Source organism: Fukomys damarensis, unplaced genomic scaffold (assembly GCF_012274545.1).
Source record: "Fukomys damarensis isolate Sample0158 unplaced genomic scaffold, DMR_v1.0_HiC HiC_scaffold_30, whole genome shotgun sequence".
NCBI classification, from domain to species: Eukaryota; Metazoa; Chordata; class Mammalia; order Rodentia; family Bathyergidae; genus Fukomys; species Fukomys damarensis.
In genome coordinates, this window is record NW_022900942.1 from 68,567,239 (window position 1) to 68,591,517 (window position 24,279).

The following is a 24,279-nucleotide window of genomic DNA, read 5'->3' on the forward strand; positions in this document are numbered from 1 at the left end:
GAGACGCAGGAGATGCTCCAGCCCGGTCGGCAGGAGGAGGAGCTGCCTGCCCTGCCCAGCCTTCGCCGCCTGCCCTGCGGTGGACCGAGGGGCCTGCCCGCGGAGAAGGCAGCTGCACCACTTTCCCGGACCAGATCTGGCCCCGAGACCCCTCACACACAGCAGGCGTGGCTCATGGAGAAGGCGAAGGTCCCATGTCTGCCGAGCAGTATGAGGCCCGCTCCTAGTGCAGTGACTGGTTTGTGTTTGCTGATGACCGACGCCGAGCAGCTTGAACGTCCTGTGGCCACTTGTACATCTTTACTTTTGGAGCGCCTTCCGTTCGGATCCCGTATCTAGGGACTTGGGGCTGCCAGGCATGTGTGCTGCCTCTCAGCTATGTCCCTCAGCCCTTTTCAGATTTTCGGGTCCAGTTTGAGAACAGCTGGGGCTTTGTGCCTAGAGCCAGCGGCATGAAATCCTAAACAACCACGGGACAGGAACAGTCCACAGGCTGGGAGCTTCCTGCCTGCGATTTCATTAGGAATTCAACTTGGTTGGGTCTAAATAATCAAAATTCCATCTTTAGTAATGTGTAATTCTTGGAGGATAAGCTCTTACCTAAGTAAGTCAAAACCAGAGATGAGCGTGGTAAGAAATCACTGAAACTTCTTTTTCATAGGAAAGCTAGGTTCTGATTTTCACTAGGTTTTACCACTTGGTCTTGACACGTGGAATTGTTTTCTAATTATAAAAGCCATGCATACTTATTGCACAACATTTAGAAAATACAAAAGAACATAAAAATATAAATGCATCCATATCATAATCCATCATGAATTTATAGTTAGAAAAGTATTAACCAGCTGTGATTCTATACACATTTTTTTCCAATATGGATATAAATGGATATGTACACTTTTTCTCCTCTCCGGGAAACATTTTACTTTATTTTTTTATTAGTATGTTTGCAGTTCATGCAGTTTACAGTTTTTTGGGAGTGGGTACATGTATGTGATCCATCTTGAGGCTTTTTTTAAAACCCTTTTCCCCTTCCCTGTTTTCTAAATCTCTTTTCCCCATTTTCATTCTTGTTGATACTATTAATCTTGTTTATGATATATAATGTTTATATTCATTGGGGTTGCCAAGATGCCGTATGTGGCAATCTTTATTCTTTTTTTTTTTTTTGGCTTTTTGAGACAGGGTCTCACTATGTAGCTGAGACTGACCTGGAACTCACTGTGTAGCGCAGGCTGGTCTCACTCACAGTGATCCTCCTGCCTCAGCCTCCTGAGTACTGGAATTACAGGCGTGCACCACCATGCCAGGCCTTGGCATATCTTTATTCTAATTATTTCCCCGTCCCCTCTCACCCACATTCTCTTGGACTCCTTCCCATTTGCAAGAGATCCATCCCTTGTCCCTTTCTATTCTTTATTGTACTTCGTATTTTGCCTTACTCAAATGAGAGATATCATGTAGTATTTAAGCCTGTGTCTGATTTATTTCAGTGTTATATATTTCCACGTGCATTCATTTTCCTATAGATATCTCAACTTTTTCTTATAGTTGAGTAGTAATATTCCACTGTGTGTCAATACCATATTTCTTTTTTCTTTTTTTCTTTTTTTGGTACTGGGGATTAAACTCAGGACCTTGTGCTTTCGAGGCAAGAGGCAGAGCCACTGAGCTAAATCCCTAGCCCTATACCACATTTTCTTTATCCAGTCATCTGTTGATGGATATGCAGACTGTGTCCAGAATTTAATTATGAATCTGGCTGCCCTAAACACTGATTGGTATTGGAGGGCCAGGGATTTGGCTCAGTGGTTCTGCCACCTGCCTCACAAGCACAAGGGCCTGAGTTCGATATCTGGTACCAAAAAAAAAAAAAAATCACTAATATTAGTATTGCAGCCAGGTGTAGTAGCACATACCTATAATCCCAGCACTCAGGAGGCAGAGGCAGGAGGGTTGCCACAAGTTCAAGGCCAGCCTGGGCTACATAGTGAGACCCTGTTTCACACACATACACACAGGGTACCCACTGGTCACTATCGTATGATGCCTTGAGCTGTGAGGGGAAGACAGGAGGATGGCTGGGTCATATGGAATTTCTAAGTGTAGTTCTGTGAGGAATTTTCATACTGATTGTATTATTTCACATTCCCACCGACAATGTAGGAGTGTTCCTTTTTACTTCAGCCACACGAGCATTAATTTTTTAATTTCTTGAGGATTTCCACTCTTTCTGGAGTAAGATGGAATCTTGGCATTAATTTGTATTTCTGTAATGGCCAGGGGTGTTGAACATTTTTTCAAATATTTGTTGGCCATTTGCATTTCTTCCTTTGAGAAGTGTGTTCATTTGCCCATTTCTTGATTGGATCTGTTTTAGGTGGTCTACTTTTGGGGGGTTCCTTATATATTGTACATACTAATCCTGAGAAATAGTTGGCAAAATTTTTACCTCATTCTGTATGTTATTTCTTCACTATTGATTCCTTTGCTGTACAAATGCTTTTTAATTTGATGTAATCCTATTTGTTGATTCCTTCTGTCATTTCTTGTGCAGTTAGATTCTTTTTAGGAAATCCTTTCTTATGCCTAGGACTTCAGGTCTTGTTATCTTCCAGTACATTCAGTGTTTCTGTTCTAATGTTTAGATCTTTGATCTAGTAAGTATGGAGCTCAAGGTCCCGAGTTTGATCCCTGGTACCAAAAAAAAAAAAAAAAAAAAAAAAAAAAAAAAAAAAAAATGGGGCCAAGTTTAAATTTTTGGAAAACAAACTTTTTCCAGAAAAAAAAAAAAAAAAAAAAAAAAAAAAAAAAAAAAAAAAAAAAAGTATGGGTCCAGTTTCAATCTTCTGCAGATAGCCAGTTTTCCCGCACCATTTATTGAATAGGTTATCTTTCTTCCAATGCATACTTTTGGCCCCTTTGTTAAAGATCAAATAGCTCAATATGTCCATGAAACACCTCTGAGGGGTTGGGTGAATAGGCAACCTGTCTTCCGGACCCCTTTCTGCCTTAGACAGAAGCTATCTTTCTCTCAATAAATTTTTCCTACTCTTAAAAAAAAAATAGTTCAATGTGTCTGGGGATGTTTCTGTGTTTGTTTCACTGATCCATACGTCTTTTGTTTTGAGACAGGATCTCCCTATGCAGTTCCAGCTGACCTTGATCTCACTGTGTAGCCGAGGCTGCCCTCCAACTTGCAGGGACCCTCCTGCCTCCGTCTCCTAAGTGCTGGGATTACAGGTGTGCGCCACCATATTCAACCCTCATCTCATTCTCTGTGCCAGTACCATGCCATTTTATCATTTATTTCCCCTGTATCCACTCTGGGTAGTTTTGAGTAATACTTCTGAGAACTTCATGTGCATTTCCTCTGGAACTCATCTACTTTATCTTTTCTATACCGTTTGGTATTTGCTTTCCTCTCCATTTGTCCCCTCTTGATCTGCCTTAGGAGAGATGGGAGAATGTGGGGGTCTTCTCTTGCCTTGCTTCCCCATGTTTCTCTATGTACAGTAAAACCTTGGTGTGCAGCCATAATTCATTCTGGAAACATGCTTGTAATCCAAAGCACTGTTATATCAAAGCAAATTTCCCAGTAAGAAATAATAATGGAAAGATTATTTTTTCCACAATCTAAAAATATTCATACAAAAATGAATATAATACTATAATACAAAATAATTTAAAATATAAAAATCTGCACTGACCTTTGAAAACCTTCACGGCTGGTGTGGGGGAGACAAGAGTGGAGGGTTATTGTGCAGGAGACTTTTACTGTCACTAATGGAATCACTGCTGTATTGGCTCAATGGAATCTTTTTGTGCAACTTGAACAAGGAACCTGTCCAATGACACCTGTTTTTGCCTCCTTTTGAGGATTTCGTGGAAATGTATTTCATTGTCATTAAACAGATACCTTGCTCACACTACTATTGCCTTATTCAGGTGGTGTTTTCTTTTTTTTTTTTCTTTTTTGTCTGGTACTGGGGATCGATCTCGGGTCCTTGTGCTTTCGAGGCAGACGGCAGCACCACTGAGCTACATCCCCAGCCCTTCAGGTGGCGTTTTCTACAAAATTTGCAGTTTCCCACACATTTCCCTCGTCTCATCTGAAGTGAGGGGTTCATCTGCCTTTTGTCCTCCTCTTCTGCACAACAGATCTCCATGCCCGCTTGCTGTTTGGGGTCGATCACCCCCAACCCACAGCGAGAGAGAGGACCACGGCCTCAGTTGTGGTCGTGTCTCTTACTGTAAGACATCGCTTGCTGACCAAGCTAAATTTATTAGGAATGTTTGCTATCTTGTGGAATACTTGCAGGACAAGTTATTCATAATCCAGGGTTTTACTGTATATCTGCTTTCTTATTGTTTCTGATCTCCAGCAAATCCAGGTATTGGCATAGAAAACCAGCAGTCATCCACTACCGCCGTTACCTTGGCGATAGTAGTAAATTCAGGGGAATCAATGGCATCAAATGTCAGTTGGCTCTGGACAACCCCTAGAGCCACTCATGAACATCCTGCAGCCACAACTAAGGAGACTAGTTTCAATGAAGACAGAGCACCACGTATTGGCCTTAACACTTTCATTTCTGCTGCACGTAGGCGGCAGTGCCAGAGCAGAGGCCCCCTTCCCTTTCAGGACCACCCTTCTGGTGACGGCACCCTCAAGCCTGGCCTCCCACTACGGGAGAGAGGCCCCGTGACCGTCCTCGTCTGATCTCCTGAGATTCTCCGCTCGCCCCTCTCCAGGCCTGTCTTCATGGCTGTCTCACGTTTCTGCGATGTGACGCTTCCTTCAGTCCTGAAGCTCTCTCCTGGGTGTTGGTCTCTTCTGAAGTCTGTCACTGTTGGCTGTCACCTCTTGCCTTGTGCTGAGGAGTCCCTGAGTGGGCAGCATTGGCTGCAGGCAGGGCTCTTGGTTGGTCCCAGGGTTCTCAGATGCATACATGTTTAAAACAAGACTGATGTCCTAAAACTTTGTATTGTTTTTTGTATCTTTTATAAGTTCTTGTTTGAGTGAATTTGCCTTTATTAAAAAACTCAAGTTCAAAGGTAAAATGCTCCCCTAACTGCCCCTGGGTGCCAGCACCTGGTCACAAGTTCTAGGCTCCAGGGCTCAGCCGGCTCCTGTTATCTCCAGCTGGGGGAAGATGCTGCATCCAGCTCTCACAGAAGCTGCCAGGAGTCAGAACCGTCTGACCCCTTTCTCTTTTGATGCAGTTTTATTTATTTATACGAAAATGTGTGTGGCTGTCATTTACATAGTGCAGAAAGGTGTATCAATCTACAAATGTACCATAAATACACTTATTCAGTAAACACATTTACTTAGTCATGCTGGCTTTAGGAGGAACCTTGGGCCTCACGCATGCTAAGCATGCACTTAAACCACCGAGCTCCATCCCCAGCACCTAAAATGAATGTGATCAGTCTTTTCTTCCTTCAACCTTTTTGTTGTGGTTTTTGTTTTCTTTGATTTTGAGGTTATGTGGTTTGGAAAGTTGTATTTATAGGGGGAAAATAGCTGCTGCTGCTGGCAGAAATACTGTATTTTTTCCTTTGAAGATAGATAAATCATAAATGAAGAGGTGAGGATAAGTTTTATTTCAATGGGCATGAATTCCGCTTAAAGTTCTACACATTAAAATTACACTGAAACAATTTTTGGTTGCTTTGAGTAGACTACTGACATTTACATAACCCAAAATGTTTTTCCAAAACATAAATTCTGTGTATGAGTGTTCCCACTATCTCACATCTTTATTTTATTGAGACAGCGGTCTCAGTGTTTCGACCGGCTGATTCCTGGGCTCAAGCGATGCCCCTGCCCCCACCTACTGAGTAGCTGGGGCCTCGCACATGTACCAGTGTAGTGAGAGATGGCACAGAGGCTCCCAATTCGGAGCACTCGGTGGAACTTGCTAGCGTCCTCACAGGTATAAACAATTTGTATACAAAACATGAGGTTGGGAATGTGTGAAAGTTACAGCTTTCCAAATAGCTGACTTATTAAACTGTCAGCGCTTTTAATTCTTACATCAGAGGAAATCTAACAAAATGCAGCTTCTAAAATGGTATAAAAAGATAAGACTGTAAGAGCAAGAAGCAATTTAAATGTGTTCAGGGACCATTTTCTTCTCCAGAATTAAGGATTATTTTAATGTAACATCATTGTCTTTTCTCTTTTGCTTTCCTTTTTAGTTTTATTTTAGGATTCCCTATTTTTAATGTTCATATAGAGACTGCTTTAACTCAAATACCGAATAATTTCTTTGGTGTGAAAAACTATAATAGTGCACAGGATCCTAATGAGATAATTAATAATGTGAAATAGGAAGTAAAGGGCTAAAGGTGTAGGGAAAGTGGGAAGGGTGGGAAAGGTAATAAGGGAGAGGCAAAAAAATATGAGAAAATGAAAAAATGGAAATAAAGTGTTTGTAAATGGGGAGGGCAGGAGGGGGTGAAGGGAGGGCAGGGACAAGGGGAAAAATGAGAATCAAGACCTATTATGAAAAGGTACAGGATCCCAATGATGAATGTATCTGTATTGTATACCTAGATTGTACCAATAAACTCAATAAAAATAAAAATTAAAAAATGGTATAAAAGTGATTTGTTGACTGCTGTCTGAAGCCCCAGAGAATCTCTGCACTCTGGTTGGCAAGCTGTGCTCTCAGTGTTGTGTGCTTGGTAAGTGCGCTGGAAAAGCAGGTGATGAGACTACCTCAGCACCTGTCACTCCGAGTGTGACTTGGCTCTGGCCATTCTCCTTGCTCTCCTGTGTCCTGCTCAGTCTGTCTCCATCGGCTCTTTAGTTTGTCCCACCTGTTTTGTACTAAAACAATGGCCACACCTGTTTGTCAGCACTTTCCTTCCTTGAAGGCGGTCAGCAGTGGAGCTCAAAATGAGGGCCTAGCAGCTTGGCCTAGAGTCTTCTGTTGGCCACTGCTCCCTCTCAGATGCAACAGATTGGTTCTTCTGAAGCAGATGACCTAATACTGGGGTGCTGTGTCTCAAAATGTGTGAATACTTGCATACAAGCATTTTGTAAACAAGCTGTTGCAGGCATGGTGGTACACACCTGTGCTCAGCACTTCAGGAGGCTGAGGCAGGACTGCCATGAGTTCGAGACCAGCCGGGGCTACACAGTGAGTTAAAGCTCTGCCTGAATTACATAGTAAGACCCTGACTCAAAAAACAAAACAAAAACAAAAACAATAGTGATAGTGAAAAGCTAAAATAAATAAACTGGGGATTGGCTTGTGAATCTGGGCACATCTGAGGTAAACATGGTACAGTGACCTATGTGGAGAAATGCATGGACTACTGGCCATGACAGAGGTATAGAAGTTTATGTCTTTTAAAAAATTTCCTGCATTTCATTATACACATATTAACAGGAATGGTGCTATGGAAAAATATTTAATGATTTGAAGAAATGTATACGGAAGTTTAGCAAATGCTTGCAGTGTTTATGGGTGATTTTAAACTTTGCTCACCTGGCCAGGAGGGGTGCATGACTATGATCCTAGCACTTAAGAGGCTGAGGCAGGAGGATCACCCCAATTTGAGGCCAGCAAGATCCTGTCTGGAAAACAAAAACCAAATAAATCCCAAATTACCCACTTTGCTTATCTGTAAAATCTAGATCGTCTGCAGCTCAGACTGGTCTTCTGACATAAAGAGGAAACGCTGGCTCTTACCACTTTCCTCAGCACAGCCTTGGGCCTCTGCAGTCTGGTGTTCATTGCTCCCTCCACAGTCACAGGCTGAGATGTGACTCGGGCTCACACAGGGCAGCAGTACAGCGACCTGAAGAGCTGCGTGTCGTCACTGTGGATGTGCAGCTGATTCTGACCACAAGGGACAGATGTCATGCTAACAATTTCCCAAGTAACAGGCCGTACTGACTTTCCTGCTGCTGCTTTCTCGCCAACCTGTAATACTCTTGAGTCAGAGAGGGAAAGTGGAAGATCTTAAAGGGCAAGGGCCCAGTGGACACAGTGGCACACGCCTGAATCCCAGCTACTTGGGCTGAGGCCAGCAGATCCCAGTTTCCAGCTTGACCACACAGTGTGACCCCATCTCAATAAAGTGACAAAGCTGGGGCGTAGCTCAGTGGCGTAATGCTTGTCCATCATGTGGGAAGCCCGGGTTCCATCCTCAGTACTGAGGGGATTAAAAAGCCAGAAAAGGACATCCATGTTTTGAACCAAGCTCAACATAAGTGCCAGGTGCAAGTTCCAAAGAGCTGAGCACAAAGTTGTAAGAAAATATTATGTGGGCCAGGCATGCTGCTGCCTGCCTATAATCCCAGCACTTGGGAGGCTGAGGCAAGAGGACCGCTTGGAGTCAGAGGCCAGCTTGGACCACACAGTGAGTTCAAGGCCAACTTAAACTACAGAGCAAGACCCTGTTTCAAAAACACAAAAAACACCATGTGAAGCAGAGCTGTCGTAAGATAAAGCACACAAACCAAGGGTCTATTTAATAAAAATATTTAATGCTGCCAAAAAGTATAAAAATACAGTACGAATGGCAGTACAATACAAAGTAGTCTCTCCTCGCTTATTTTTTAACATCTTTTTGTACGTCACACACGCATCAAAAAATGCGTAACAATGCAGCAAAGTCAAGGTTCTGCAAGTCTTCTGCTGGTGGACGCTCCTCGTCCCTGATGTGAAGTTTACTCTGTAAACAGACAACCGTGAGGCAAGCGAGGGCTAGCAAGCCTCACTTCAGCTCCGGAGTGGGCTTCGATCTTGCTCTGCACATCAATGTTCAAAATTTATAGCTGCAGAGTATTCGCAAGTCATGAATGTTTAGGTGTCTGTCAATCTTGGCCTAAAACATAAAATAAGAAGTCATCTATTCAATCTGCAGTTACCAAACACAGACTACACAGATCAGATAGGGCAGGACTAAGGTGCACTGAGCAGGCGGCCTGAGCTGCTGCCTGGTATAGGGACTGTGCCCATGGGCCTGACTCTTGAATGCTGGTGAGGACAGGTCGTTATTTGCTTCTCCAAGAACTGCTGCTAAATGGATTTTTTAGGTCATCCTACTTGGCACAAGAAGTGACCTTTATGTAAGATACCGAAAGACACATGGGTATAGAAACAATGTGGCCAGAAGAACTCAGACTACACGGCATGTGCCAGACCTACCATGCTCGGGCCCTCCACTGTGTGGATCTGCTAAAAACAGTGCCATGGTGGCTGCTGACACCCAGGTGCCATGGGTCTGTGTGACAGGCTGCCAGCAGCTGTGCTCTGTCCTGGAGGACAGGACTACCAAGTTCGGCCACAGAACAGAGGCCACCAGGAGAAGACAGATGGACAGTAATACACAGATTGTATTTTAATGACACAAAGTAAAACTATGAGCTAAAACAAGCAACAGAGAGGGAATGACTACTATAAGGGGCAGGAAAGTGTCTGTCATTCTGCAGGAGGGCAATGCTATTTCCATTCCTCTACACACACACACAAACACCCCCCAGGACTGAACACATGTCAGTACTGTATCTCCCCATGCATAACCAGGAAATATAAGCCATTCATACACTTTCGCCCAAAATAGGGGCCGGGGATTTAGCTCAGCGGTTAGGTGGCCTGCCTTGCAAGCGCAAGGACCCAGAGTTCAATCCCCGGTACCAAGAAAAAAAAAACCCAATTTAGCCCCAAAAATCAAAAGTCCTGTTGCCAACAGCTCCCCACACTGACAGGCTTCCTCCTTCCCACATGCATGAGCCCTCTGCACACCGGGTAAGCTCCCCAGTGCTGGTGACAAGCGCCCCATCACTAGGAAAGTGACTGCATGTGCAGCCCTTGAGGTGGGGGACCGTCACAGGACCTCAGGGCCCTGGCAGGAGCCGTGCTTAGTGGCTCCAATGCCACAACAGGCGTGCATGTGCGTGTCCTAGATAGCCAGGGAATGACTGCCTCAGTGGACAGAGAGACCATGGTTCGGCTCCGAATATAAGATACTCCGATGGCCCCAGACGTCTCTGTGGCAATTCAAACTATTTCACGGTTTTTGGGTTTTTTTGTTTGTTTGTTTGTTCTACTTAACAAATAAAGAGGTGACTTTGGATTATAACAGGTAACTAACTGGTTGTCTATTATTCTTCCACTTAAATATTTAGCTTTGAAATTCCAGTCACCGTAACAACAGAAAAGCAGGTGGCTTGGCGTCTGTCATTCTGGGGCCTGGGCTCCCATTTCAGCTGTCACACTTCCTCTGTGCTTTCAGGCTGTGCTCTTGTTTGAAGACAGGGACAGTGCTGGCCCCCAGCAGGTGTCCTGCACACCGCTTTGGACCATGCACTTGGACTGGCTGGTCCAGCGCACATCCCTGTTCTTCCCGGCTGGTTGCTAAAGAGGTCTTGCTGAGATCAAGATACTTAACTCCGAGTGATTTTTTTTTTTTTTAGTTCCCTTGTTATGTTTTGGTAAATGTTATTTTGAAGGGTTAAGAAAATAAGACGAAATCACTCAGAGGGCTGACTGTTTCAGAAAATTTACACAGACTGAGAAAGCATACGGACTGCATTTCAGAGCATTTTGTGGTATTCACTTATATTGACTGCTTCTATTTTACTTAAGGTGAAGTGGGTCCACACACACTGGATGGCAGGAGTGGCGTGGGCTCTCACTGGAGCAGGTGGAGCCTGTGGAGCCATCCCCACTAGGGGAAGTGCGCGAGGCGCCCGAATTCTGTGCCACAGGCGCCCAGGGGCTCAGAAAGTCCTCCTGAATGAGGCTAAACCCAATCACCCCACAGGGACAATCCCTACCTTACTGCCCACTTACTCTACTCCCTCTCCTGAATTTACCAGATTCAAAATATGTGAGGTTTAAAAAGTTTGTAATTTCAAGTATTATCAGTGTCACATGCCTGAAAAAGTGACAGCAATATGCAGCAAGAAAAAATGGTCTCCAAACAGACAAACAGTTCCCACACAGCCACCGGCTTGCCTGGCACAGAGCGGGTTGGGAGAGGCTTCACCCACGGAGGAGCACACACCGAAGCCACTCCCTGACCCTCCAGGAGGAGGACATGGCCACCGGGCCCACAGGTGGCCGAGCAGGCCAAGGCGGGGCCTCTCCCCAAGGCAGATGCTGGCCACACCGGCCCCCAGGTGTGAGGCAAAGGGATGAAATCACCCCAACCACAGAACAGGCCAGCGCCACAGCAAGCCATCTAGGCAATAACCAAGGGAAAACTGAAATCCTGAGAAGAAATACTGGAGGAAAAATACTAATTTCTACTGTTTAATTTTATTTATCAGACTCTATGCCCTTACCACCTAAAGTTAAAACCGAAAAAATCCTGAAAAGTGAGAATTCCCCAGCTGCTGTGTGAGAGAATGCAGAAGAGAACAGACGTCTCTGCAAAGCTCTGAGCTCTGAGCTGAGGGGGCACAAGGCTGTCAGACAAGGGGGGCCTGGGTTGCTTGGTGCAAGGGCAAGAGAGCGGACAGCCCGTGCACACCTTGCGGGGGCAGCATACACTGAGTGCGAGGTTGCGCATCATGATGGAAATGCACAGGCCGCACACTGCATCTGGCTTCAGACATGCAAGATCTGAACCTTTAAGATCTGAACCTGAAGGGGAAAACCAAGGAGACTGGGCTGTTGCTGCTTCTGACCAACAACCAGGCAGGCAAATTCAGAAATGCAGGCACAATAGTCAATACAACATTCTCCAGACCATCAGCTTCCAGTCTAATTATACAGAATGTAGTCAGGGAAGCTTTTCTAAGAGGGAAATGAGCAGCAGCCTTTGAGAATTATTTAATTCTACAATGCACGACACAGATTCTGCAATGATGGCACCAGAAAGGAGCAGAAATGCCGGCTCTCGCTGTGACCAGATGACCCCCTCAGCAAGCCGTGGCACACGGCAACCTCTGCTGTGTGTGCAGCCAGTGAACAGCGAGGTCTGGGCCGAGCTCCACAGGACTCCTTCCCAATTCCCCCTCCTGCCGCAAAGACAAAGCGCAGCTTACAGGAGGGAGCGGCAGCAGGGCCGGGCTCTCACCACCACCCCGCAGCCACAGAGCTGTCCCTGTTAGGGACAGTACTTGCTCAGGTTTGTTCTCTGCCCTGCTGTTCATCCCTCAGTACAAACACGAATACAGGTCTTTATGTTGTTCGCAAGTTCTCTGTGCACTTTTATAAGACTCTTTAAGAATACAGAAAATGGGTATTATTTTCATTTTACATGTGGAGAAATTAAACACAGAGAATTGTTTTGATCCTTATTTACGTGGAAGCACCAGGAGAAATCAGTAGCAGGCGAAGCCAAAACAGCTGATCTAGACGGGCGCTGTGAGCCAATGTGGCCCTGTTCCGCTGAGGGAACAGGTCAGAGACGCTCCCAGGGATGATAAACCCACTGCTGTGCCCCTCGCTGGGTCTCGCAGTGCTCACTTGACGCAGGGCCAGGGGAGGATGGCCGTGGGCACTGCAACCCTCTGCCATGTGTTTTTCCTAACTCATACCTGGTGCCCACGAAAAAGACCCGCAGCAGCAAAACCTGACACACTGAAAGCTCCTGTAACATCATCCTCGGAAGCAACGGCAGGGTATGCAACCACACACCGCCCTGAGGGCCAGAGAGCACAGCAGAAATGCGAAGCCCAAATGCGGCATCCCAGAGGGAGCTGGGCACACCTTACTGGCATCGGCTTCCTGGGAGAAGCCTCTACCTTTTTGTTCAAAGCATGGCTCTTCAGTTGGAAATTTAGTAAGATCTGCCTGTTTGAGTTGCAGTCACACACAAAGATAAACCAAGGTAAACTGGAAAGAAGGATTTCACACCAGCAATGCCCTGCATACAGGCTAACGGGGGCACACACGGGCTGCCACCTGCACCGCGCTCACACCTCCCCGCAGTCGCTAACCCAAGCGGCTGCTCAATCACTCCAGTGTCCACACCAATGGTTTTTTCCAAACTGCCTCTGAACGGGAGCACTCTCCCTTTCCATAGCTAAGCCTTATCAGAATCCTGCATGGTAAGAGACAGCAGAGACGCCACGGTAAAATCAAGGCTGGCTAGGATCCTCCTGCCACCCTCCTGGAAAGTGCTGAAATAACTCCTGGCAATCAAGTTTATGTCAACTATTTAAGTACCACTGTAAGGAGTGCTGAAATCTAAAGAAAGGTAGCAGTCAAATGAGCAGTTAAATTCATGAGGCAAAAGGAAAACCTCTAAATTGGTAAGTGAATTACCTCCCTTGTAGCTTTGTAGTTTGTGACACTTCTTGACCTTGCTAGTTCTCTCATTAGATCTGCGAAAGATGTGGTCATCTGGTTAAGCGTTTTAAGCAGATGCAACTATGAACCCAAGAAACTGTATTCCTATTACTGTTGGTCAAACTAAAACTGTTTCTTTCCTTAAGCATATGACCACAAGGGTGTGAAATAACTACAGGAAACTGTCTTGTACACTGTACATCCGTATTCCTACACGCATATGACAGGGATGCACATTATTCCCCTTCGTACGGACAGCGTAAATAAAGCACTCTGCTAATAAATAAATTCACAAGACAATATGCTTAATACTCATCAAGAAGTTAAAGGGACAATGTAAAGTTCGCACATCATCAAACTATTTATTGAAGTAGAAAGAACTGGAAACTTTTCACTTCAAAGCTTCAGTCTGGTGAATTGACATCACAGATCATAAAATGCTGCTTTTTTTCCCCCTAAGTCATGATTTACCCTGGTTATAAATTAGGGTAATTACATTAAAACTCTCCAAAAGTGAACAGCATTAGTCATGTGCTTTACAGAAACCAATTTCTTTACAAAGTCTTCACAGACTGTTATTACCTAACTAGCCCAGCAGAGACAATTTCCCTTCGAAGATATTTTTAGGAAAATTTTGTTTCTTTTAAAAATAGGGAAAACTGTGAAACATACAGGAAACCCAAATATGTAGTAGAAACTGCTTATTCAGAGGTATAACTGCTTGTACCAAACTTCTCTAGGAAAAGGGAAAATGTATCCATTTTAAGGGAGTCAACATACAATTTATTTTCTTATGGTAACAGATTTTCAAATGGAGCTTTCAAAAAGTACATTTAACTACAAAAGTAAGATTAAATAGGTACTTATAAAATATATTCACCCTGAAATGGTTGTGTATATAAAATATTGATGCCCATGTCAACAGTACATTATACATTACACACATTATTTAAAGGTCATTTTCTTTCCATTAATAACATAGTTAAAACCACAATATTTATTGCTTATATCAAATGCAGGTTAAGATCCAGACAGCCTTCAAAAACAAACCCTTGCGATAAAGGATTTTTCAGTCTCGGTCAGGTGAAGTATCACGCTGGACATGTGTGAACACAGCTGCGAGGTGTACCAGTTTTTAACAAACACGAATGTCTTTATTTGAGACAGCGATTTACAGTTTGGCTTTCAGAGGAACCTGCGGTGGCGAGTCCTGAGGTGTTGGGCTGTCTGGTGAGGTTGCAGACCGCACCACTTGGGTTTGGGGGGTCAGCGCCTGCTAACAGAACCCCTGTGATCAGCAGTACAGCCGGCTGCCAGGGCGGAAGCGTGCGGGCAGCGGGCAGCGTGGCTTACTTACAGGACATGCTGCTGAAAGAACAGTGTCCAGCTAACCACAGCGCCAACCAAAACGACCGACATAACCCCGATCTTAGTGAGAATAGGTTGCCAATATAACCACCTTTTTCTTTTTCGTTCAGTCTCATTTAGCCTCTGTTTCATCTGCTGCACCTTCTGCGCCGTGGCGGCCTTCCTGTCCTCTCGAATGCGTTTCCGCACAACACTGAGAACAGAGAAAAGCGAATGAAAAGAAGTGCGCTGAGGGCAGGGCCTTGTCCCCTGGCAAGGCCAGGCCACGCCGCCCAAACGGTTCCCATCCCCATACTACGTGACAGTGGAGGCCTCAGTGCCACCTTCAGGGTACACTGCATGTGCACAGCTTACACGGAAATGCACACACACAGACAAAACGATGCTAGAACACTCATATCTACTACTTATACTACCAGAGTTCCTATTTTTCTGTCCTATTTTCCTCTTTACAGAACGCTTTGATCACTTAATAAACAGATTATTGGAGTTGGAATACGGGACTGGACCTTTAATTTGAGAGACTGCTTTGCAGAATATTTGACAATGAAAACGAAGAGAAGAAACCACAGTGCTGATTTCTTTGAAAGCAGAGATTCAATGGGTAAGATGTTTAATTCACGGGATCTCTAATGGGATGCTATCAGTATTAAAGTGTATTGGGTCTGAGCAGCAAGGAGGAACAGTTTACTTCAGCTGCCCCTCCTGCTCTCCCCCAGCCTGCTCTACTGACTGAGCCTCTTTCCTTGTCTTCTGCTTTCACACATGCCCCAATCTGTCTACCTCGGAGGGAAGACAGACAAGGGAAAACCGCGCCTGTGAGTCGGAAGCTGCTGTGCGTGCCGCGCTCCCCCACTGCCTCGCTCGTCCTCAGCAGGCAAAGCTTGGACTAACAGGAGAGGGGAGCGCGCTGGGGCTGCTCAAAGGCTAGCAGTGTCTTTAAAACAAAAACTCTGCCCTCAACACACCAAGGACCCTGCATCAGCTGTCAGCTTTTTCTTCTTGGTTCTGCAACAGCCAAAAGGCATTTAAAAACCCAACACCAGGAATATGGAACTCTTACTGCTGAAAGGGATAATTTAAAATACTGTTCCTTCTGGGCCGGGGATTTAGCTCAGTGGTTCTGCACCTGCCTTGCAAACGCAAGGTCCTGATTTCGATCCCTGGTACCAAAATAAATAAAATAAATAAACATTGTTTCTTCCTTACTGAAAAATATACTTAAGGTGAAAAAAGGAAAAATAACCACGTTAACGCTGCATTTGCAATCTAAAACTACTGAAGCCACAAATGAAGAGAAACACTGTTTACCATATTAAATTATTCAATACAGAAAGACATACATGGAGACGCTATCTTTCTGGTGCCAAGCTGGCACCCACGCCCCTAAGCACAGACTCTATCCCGAGCTGCACCAGCCCTGCGGACAGGTGCTACACCAGAACAGCACAGAAGGGGCGCTGTAGTGTGAGGGAGACCTCAAATATCTGCACAGCACCCCACCTCCCAAGACCACAGTCTAACCAATATGACTAACGTAAACTCACAGTAAAAAGGTGTATGTCACAAAATAAGAGTTATTCAAGAACACACAAGAGCAAGAAAAGGTCTCATTCACTCTGCTCAGAATCTGACACCAGCTTCCAAATGTGTGTGCGAGATACTTAAGAGCCCTGGACATGCATTTTTTTTTAGCTTAAAAAACAAATTCGGGGGGGGGGTTACCAGGGATCAAACTCGGGCCCTTGTACTTGCAAGGCAGGCGGTGGAACCGCTGAGCTAAATCCCCGGCCCAACTTAAAATTTTTAAATGGTTCACACATTCATTAAGAATTCAAAAATCAAAAAGCATAAAAGATTTTATGCAATTCTGGGGAAAAATACTTTTTCTTCCTTCAATAATGGAATTATGTGTACTATTTTACAATTTCATTACTAACAGCATGCTGTCTATTACAGACAGTATTTGTAGAAACGACCGGTGTGCATACCATTGTGTTCTGTAGCATGCTATTTAGTATCTTAACACCTCCTTATATTAACTTCTGCATTCAAGTAGTATTGTTTCCTCAACTGGCTTCTAAGTACCCCCACCCCAGTACGGGGAACTGAACCCTAAGGCCTTTGCAATGAGCTACACCCCCAGACTTATTTTGACTCCGGCTCTTACTAAGTTACCTAGGCTGGCCTTGAATTTGTGATCCTACTGCCTCAGCCTCCCAAGTGGCTGGAATTACAGGAATGCACAACCATGCTGGGCAGTATTGGCTTTTTAATGGGACTGAAAGCTTTTTGAGAGTAACCATGTCATTATCTACTATGCAAAAACTCCAGGGTGTGAAGGAACAGAGGGTCCACATGCCACAGCCCATCTTCGCACAGGGACCATAGTCGCTCACCTCTCGCTGCCCTCCTCCATGGTGTCCTGAGTCCTGGAGGACAGTGCTGTACACCGCTCAGGGAGCAGCTTCTCTTCCTCAGGACCTATTCTGTTCCCGTTGTACTTCTCAGTCATGCCTCTGTTCGGCGAATGATCCAAAGCAGGAGATAAATCTTCCTTAGAAAGCTCTTTCCACCGTTTCTAGGTAGGGAAGAGAAGCCAGAAACAAATGCAAGCACTAAACATTAAATAAAATGGACTTATGAATTAAAAGTATTCAAGGGCATGGACAAGGGGGAAAAATGAGAACCAAGACCTGTCATGCAAAGGTATAAGATCCCAATAATGAACGTGACTGTACTGTATACCTTAAATGTACCAACAAACTCAATTAATAAATAAAATAGAAGTATTCAATGGAAGAAAACGCTGTGACAGTGATAAATAAGTGAAAAGAAAGCATTTACCAACCACAACACTATTAAGTGTGACTACCTTAGGCTTAAGCTTTTAAAAAACAGCACTTAATATTTATGTACATCAGTATGTAGCTGAGCTGAATACAACCCATCTTAATAAAATCTAGTGGGCCCACCTATCCAAGACAAACTGCACTCGCTAAAATATTAGTTACAGTAAGAAACTTTAGCCAAAGTTAGATCATTTGGACTCTTGATGCATCCCTAACGCACAGATAAGGGGAGCTGACACAGTGAGTGAGAAGCCTGCGTGTGCTTCGGCACCACCCAGTCTCAGCAAGAACCAAGGGAATCCCAAGTAGGACTTCAGGGTCATCAGAGAGCAGCTCCCACCAACCAGCCACGCGGGGGCCAGAGACAGAACAAAGACGACTCAGAACAGGAGGGGAAATTTCCATTTCCTCCTCTCTGGGCAACTCTGCAGACTGCTGTGGACCTGACGAGGTAGCCTGTGAAACACCCAGTGTCAGGTCAGCAAGTGTTAAGTTTCCTGTGTCTTCAGGCCACAGTTTTTGGGCCAAGGTCAGAGGAGGAAGTGCAAAGTTCCCTTGAGTCCTGGGAAATGGACAGCGGCAACTGTCCTGGCCAGAAAAGGAACAGCCCAGTCCTGGACTACAGCCTCCCAGGGCCATCAAGGGTTAGGAACACAACTACTATCTATTCCAGCTGCAGTGGCAGCAAGGGTTACTGGCTTCCACTGCCACAGACTCAGGCACTGGCCTGAAATGAGTGGGGAGATGGGCTGACTCCTGAGATCCTTGCACAGAAGCCAGGAGGGAATGCTCCTGGGTCAGGAATTTAGCTCAGTGGTTCCACCACCTGCCTTGCAAGTGCAAAGACCCAAGGGAAGAGGGGGAGGGGAGGGGAGGAGAGGGGAGGAGAGAGAATTCTCCTTGTACTGCCCAGAAAGAGAGAGAGAGAGAGAGAGAGACAGAGAGAGAGAGAGAGACAGAGAGAGAGAGACAGAGAGACAGAGAGACAGGCAGACAGACAGAGACAGAGAGAATGAATTCTCCTTGTACTGCCCGGAGAGGTAGGGAGGGAGGGAGGGAGGAAGGAAGGAAGGAAGGAAGGAAGGAAGGAAGGAAAGAAAGAAATCCTCCTTGTACTGCCCAGACAGACAGCATCACAGCATCTACTTCCGGGAACCTGCGGACACTCACTCCCTGGAGTCACTTCTGTGTAAAATGGAACCCTTAACCCTTGTATATTTAGATTTTCAAAATCCCTGAAAAATCCACTCAGACCTAGACAAAATTGTTCCTCACTAGTCTCATTATTATCATGCAACAGAGAAACTAAAAAGAAAAGGCATTTTGCCACACTCCACCTTTCCCAGAAACAGCTGCATTACTCAGCTGCATAATTCATGTCTTTTGCTTTATGACAGCTGACTTACCGATGTGACAACCTACTGCTGAATCTGGAAGGCAGGGAGCCACAGCTCGGCTGGAGAGGAGGCGACCTCTGGGACAGGAGCCTCGGGAGGGGCGAGAGGCAGAGGTGCCACAGAGCAATCCAGAGAGGCCTGTACTCAAGCCGCTCCATAAGAACACGGTGTCGCCAACTGGGACAAGACCGGAGGGTGGCTTCTAAGCAGAGGGTCTCCCACTTTTGGTATCAGTTTTCTTTCCTCCCTTGTTTGACATTTTTGCTGCTTGCTCTGAACAGCTTCGATGACAGTGAAGAAGATGCTCATTGAGCACCTACTACAGCCCACCCTGGGCTCTGACGCTGGGCACCATCCCAGCAGCCTGAGGAGGCGGGCACCGCCTTCACCTCTTTTGCAGAGGAGGGCGAATGAAGCCCCAAATTTTAACTGCACCCTGGGAGACCACCCTGCGGTCCTCACGACAGGCTGTGACTCAGAGATCTCTCCAGTCTCAGCCACTGGACAGTGCTCACGTCACACTGTCTCCAGGCTGAAGTCTCCAGTCCTCACTAAGTCTCAGTCACAGCTATGTGGCCTCACTCTTGCACAACACTCAACAATGTCAATAAACGAGGCAATGCCAAAGCCCACATCTTACTGGGCCACTTCCAGATTACAATACAAATTCAGGATCTGTCAGCAAAAAAAGCACTCAGCAAAGGAGTGGAGCAGACAATGCTTGTGAATTAAAGACAAAACACCAGCAATGTCATCTTGCCCATCTCTGTGCAGCAAGCCTGTTCACAACGGCCCTCCCTGGGGAAGCCCAAGCAAGCGGGTATCCCAGGTCACCTGCCCCTGCCCGCCCCTGCAAGCGACACCACGTTCATTGCAAAGCACAGGGACGCTGCGTCAGCCGCACCCACACGCTTGCACGCGTCTCCCCCACACTGTTGGAGGGATACTCACGCCCATCCATGTCACCCAGAACAGCAGCTCAGGGGTTGATGTGATGCAGCTAAACTGGAATTTTTTTTTTTTTTTTTTTTTTTTTTTTTTTTTTTTTTTTTTGTACTGGGGATGGAACTCAGGACCTTGTGCTTGTAAGGCAGGCAGCGGAACCACTGAGCTAAATCCCTGGCTAAACTGGAATTTTAAAGTACTGTACATCATTTACATGTACGCATATCCAACTGCCAGCTAGCAAGCTCACCACATCAGCTGTGAACTACAAAACTAGATGATGGCTCTGGAGGCTCAAAATCATGCCTGACATTGTGCCCAGAGACAACTAGAAATTATCTACATTTATCTAGGCAGGTCAAGGTCACCAGAGTTTTCTGTAAATGAGTGTGTACTATGCAGTCACTCATGATTTAGATGTGATGCACAGTAACAGCTCTCCTTTGTCTCAAAGGTCCCAAATCATCTATAGCCACACATGCAGGTATCTTCACAAAAAAACCAACAACACCGCCATGCACACACACACACACACACAAATGCGAGAGAGGCCATATTAATTTCAGACAGAGTAGACATCAGAGAAAGAAGACAAGGACAAAGGAGTCAGTTCTATGAAAGACACAGAAGTCCTCACAGCAGAGCATCAACTATGAGATGCAAAAAACCCTGCAAGAACTCCAAGGAAAAGCAGATGTGTGTGTGAGCTGGAGACTTCAGCACTCCTTCCCCAGAAATGGGCAGACCCAGCAGGACGGTGGTCAGGAAGGACAGAGGAACCAATGTAATCACTGTGTAAGAGACACCTCTGGACACTTCACCCACTGAAGCAGAACAGACAACTGTCTCCAGCTTACAGGAAACATCCAGCAAGACAGGACCACATCTGGCCATAAACACCTCAACAAATGTAAAAGCACAGAAATCATAACAATAACTGGAATTAAACCAGGAAAACAAGACCAATCCCCAAGTAAACAGAAATTAAAACAATATACTTCGAAATAACACAGGGACCAAAGAACAGAACTCAAGATAAACTAAAAGAGATTTTGAGCTGAGACAGGAGGATCACAAACTCAAGGGCAGCCTGGATTACGGAGCAAGACCTTGCCTCAAAGCAAAGCAAAGGAAAAGAAATTGAAGCTAAATGAAAACAAAAACATGTCAAAATTGGGATGCATCAAAAAGCAAGGATTAGTGGAAAGTTTATAGAAAAGAAGATCCAAAATCAGTATGCTCAGTGTCCACTTTAGGAAACTAGTAATAAACAAAATCCAAACTACGTAGAAGAAAGAAAATAGAACTACACCAGAAATCAGTGAAATGGAAAACAGGCTACAGACAGGAAAACTAAGAGCTACTTCTTTGAAAAACATTAATAAAATCAATGTGCCACTAGCCAGAGGACACAAATGACCAGTACCCCAAATGGAGGAGAGGACATCACTATGGTCCCCAGGGCAATGAACAGACAGAACAGAAATGCTGAACAACCCTACACTCACAATGTGGTAACACAGATGAAATGCATCAGTTCTTTGAAAGACATAATTTGTTAAAACTATTTTTAGTTTTGCTAAAATTAATTTGCCTGTATTTTGAAAAACTGCAGCAATAATTAATAACACACCTAAGTAAAAAGCACCAGATCCACATCAGTTCACTGGTGAATTCTGCCCAACATGTAAGAAAAAACTATGCAGCGATTCTCTACCACCTCTTTCAGAGGACAGAGATAAAGGAACGTGTCCCAAATCACTGCAAGGCCAGCGTCACCCTCCAACGCAAGCCAGAGCCATCACGGCCACACAGGAAAGAAGCTTCCTTCTCTTACAATTACTACTATCTCCAAAAAAGGCAGAGACAAAGAAAAGGAGGAAGATGTGTGGAGGGAAAAAAGCATCTCATAAACTGGGTATATATTCTTGTATGTCGGATAAAGTAGCACTGTGGCTACATTTCTATTCATTATGTTTTTGGGTTCACATTAACCAAGTAACTTTAAAACTTCGTAATACATATCAAAGTTTTATGACTTAGGATTTTAAAGAACTTTTTATTTTGGTACTGGGGATTGAACTCGGGTCCTTGTGCTTGCAAGGCAGGCCACCGAATCGCTGAGCTAAATCCCCGGCCCTTAGAACTTCTTATAATTTGTTCAGTACTAAGGTTCAAGCACAGTACTATCCAATGAAATATAGCATGAGCCACATTTTCCAACAGCCATGAGGAAGATGAATTTTAATAATGTTTTACTTAACTCCAAGTATTAAAAATATTACCACTTGAATATACAATCATTGAGATACTTTACACTTTCCCTCTGTATCAAGTCTTCCAAATATGTGTTTCAAATTTAAGCACATGTTAAGTCAAACTAGGCAACTCCCAGAGCTCAGTTCAGTAGCACAGCAGAGTGCTAGGAGAAAGCAGAGACTCGTCTTCAAAGCAAGTGCACCATGGCACACCTGTGTTGTTAGGAAGAAAAAAAAAGTCACATTTATGAAAATAAACAGATGCACGCATGTGAACACAGACTCCTGGAGAACATACACCGCAACTGCATATGGGGTATATGAGGTAGGGCCCGTGGAGAGTAAGCATGAGGGTGCCTCTCTCTCTCATTAATGCCAGCAGTGGCCCCCAACAGGGGCTCGAGGAAGCCCCCAAGGCTCCCGAGAAGAACAAGACCTCCAGACACTGAATCTCTACCACCAGAACTTGTTCTTAAATCAAGTACTGTCGAAGAGTTTTTTTTTGTTTTTTTGAGACAGGGTCTTCCTATCCAGTTCAGGCTGGCCTTGACCTTGTGGTGATCTTTCTGTCTCAGCCTCCTGAGTGCTTGGGTTATAGGTGTGAATCACTGCACCCAGCAGTTGAAGATATTTTCGTCAGAGCAGCAGCATGTGCGGCTCAAATAGTGGGTGTGGGAACTAAGAGGACTTTTGCCTTACAGATGACACACTTCCAAAACTGAATTTTCTCATCTGATCATCATTCTCACAACAAAAACAATTCCACAGCTCCATATATATCACTGTAGTCTTGTTAAGACCACTTGTGTAAAAATAAATGCCTTGGGACATACACAACCTCGTCTGATCCTGAGTAACAGAAACATGCAGACATTTCTGACATCTTATCTGGAACCAACACAGAGAATGCATTAAATTCAGTCTGACAACTACACAACAGATAAACTACATTCTCCTGAGACTCATTTACCTAATTACAGCTGGGGAACACAGGACAGGTGGCAGCCTGCTATGAAGGGTGTGGGAAAAGCTTGATTTAATGATTTTACTTTCTTTTAAAATTCCAATTGGCCGGGGGTTACCGGGGATCAAGCTTGCAACCTTGCAGAACCACTGAGCTAAATCCACAGCCCTAAATTCCAGATTCAACTTGGTTAAAGCATCCAAAGATAAGGAAGAGAAATTTTCCTAACCAAACACTTGAGATAATTTTTATTTCACCTAAGTCACTGCTCACTGTCAGTGACCGGAGCCAGCTTCATGTTCCCAGCCTGGCTTTTGACACAGGACTATTGCAGGGGTTTTAATTTCTGCATATGGAGCATTCTGCACTGAAAACTAACATTTCTCCAGTAAAATTTTTCTTTAGATATCGGGAAATGGGAAGAAAATGTTCAAATGGGAATGGGAACAAGGAAGGAGGGAAGAAAGGAAGGAAGGGACAAGAAACAAAAGTGAAAACAAAAGGAAAAACTGGAAACAAAGCTTTTGTACATAAGCAGGGGAGGGGGAAATGGGATAAAGTAAAATTAAATTTGGCTAAGGATTTAGCTCAGTGGCACTGCGCCTGCCTTGCAAGTTCAAGATCCTGAATTCGATTCCTAGTACACATAAATAAACGTATATTTTAAGAATTCTTGTTTAATGTTTAACAACCAGGAGAAAATCCTGTAAATAAAATTTTTAAAAAGTTAGATACTAATACATGAATCACTTGAGTGTATTTTTAGTATGTCTTTGCAATCTATACAGCACTCACTCACACAGCCCCTGATGGTCTAAGTTATAGAGGCTATTCAGCATAGCTCTGCATTGGCTAGTAATCACAGAAATTAAAGAACAAGCATGTTCACAGATGAGAAGCACAGTGAAGACCTACTCATATTACTACCACAGAACAAGCTGAGTAGCCCTTATCCAAAAGACACGGGACCAGAAGTCTTTCTGATCTTAAGACTTTATTGGTTGTGTATGCCTGATCCAAAATTCAAACATCTGAAATGCTCTAAAATCCAAAACTTTTGAAGATCTTGTAGGTGCTTTTCAAAAAGTTCTGGATCTTAGATTTTCAGATTCTAGATGCCCAACTTGCATTTACTTATGTCCAATATTAGACAATAAGACCAGAAAGAAAATGGGGGCTGTTGTAAATTCTATTCCTACTGACATTTTGCCTCAGTCAGTAACACAA

General features: G+C 44.6%; 1 protein-coding gene across 3 annotated transcripts in view; it reads right to left on the bottom strand.

Moving 5' to 3' along the window:
• Positions 1-8,542: 8,542 nt before the first annotated feature.
• The window catches only part of Ptpn2 (protein tyrosine phosphatase non-receptor type 2), a 46,335-nt gene continuing 30,598 nt past the window's right edge, over positions 8,543-24,279 (bottom strand). For 2 of the 3 annotated variants that reach the window (XM_010638997.3, XM_010638996.3), the window contains 2 exons: positions 17,036-17,217; positions 12,272-14,829 (listed from right to left, as the gene is read on the bottom strand). In XM_010638997.3, the coding sequence (XP_010637299.1) occupies positions 14,622-14,829; positions 17,036-17,217 (390 nt within the window). In that variant the 3' untranslated portion in view covers positions 12,272-14,621. Of the gene's footprint in view, positions 8,851-12,271; positions 14,830-17,035; positions 17,218-24,279 lie in introns of those variants that run through there. The other variant, XM_010638998.2, reaches the window with a different exon arrangement.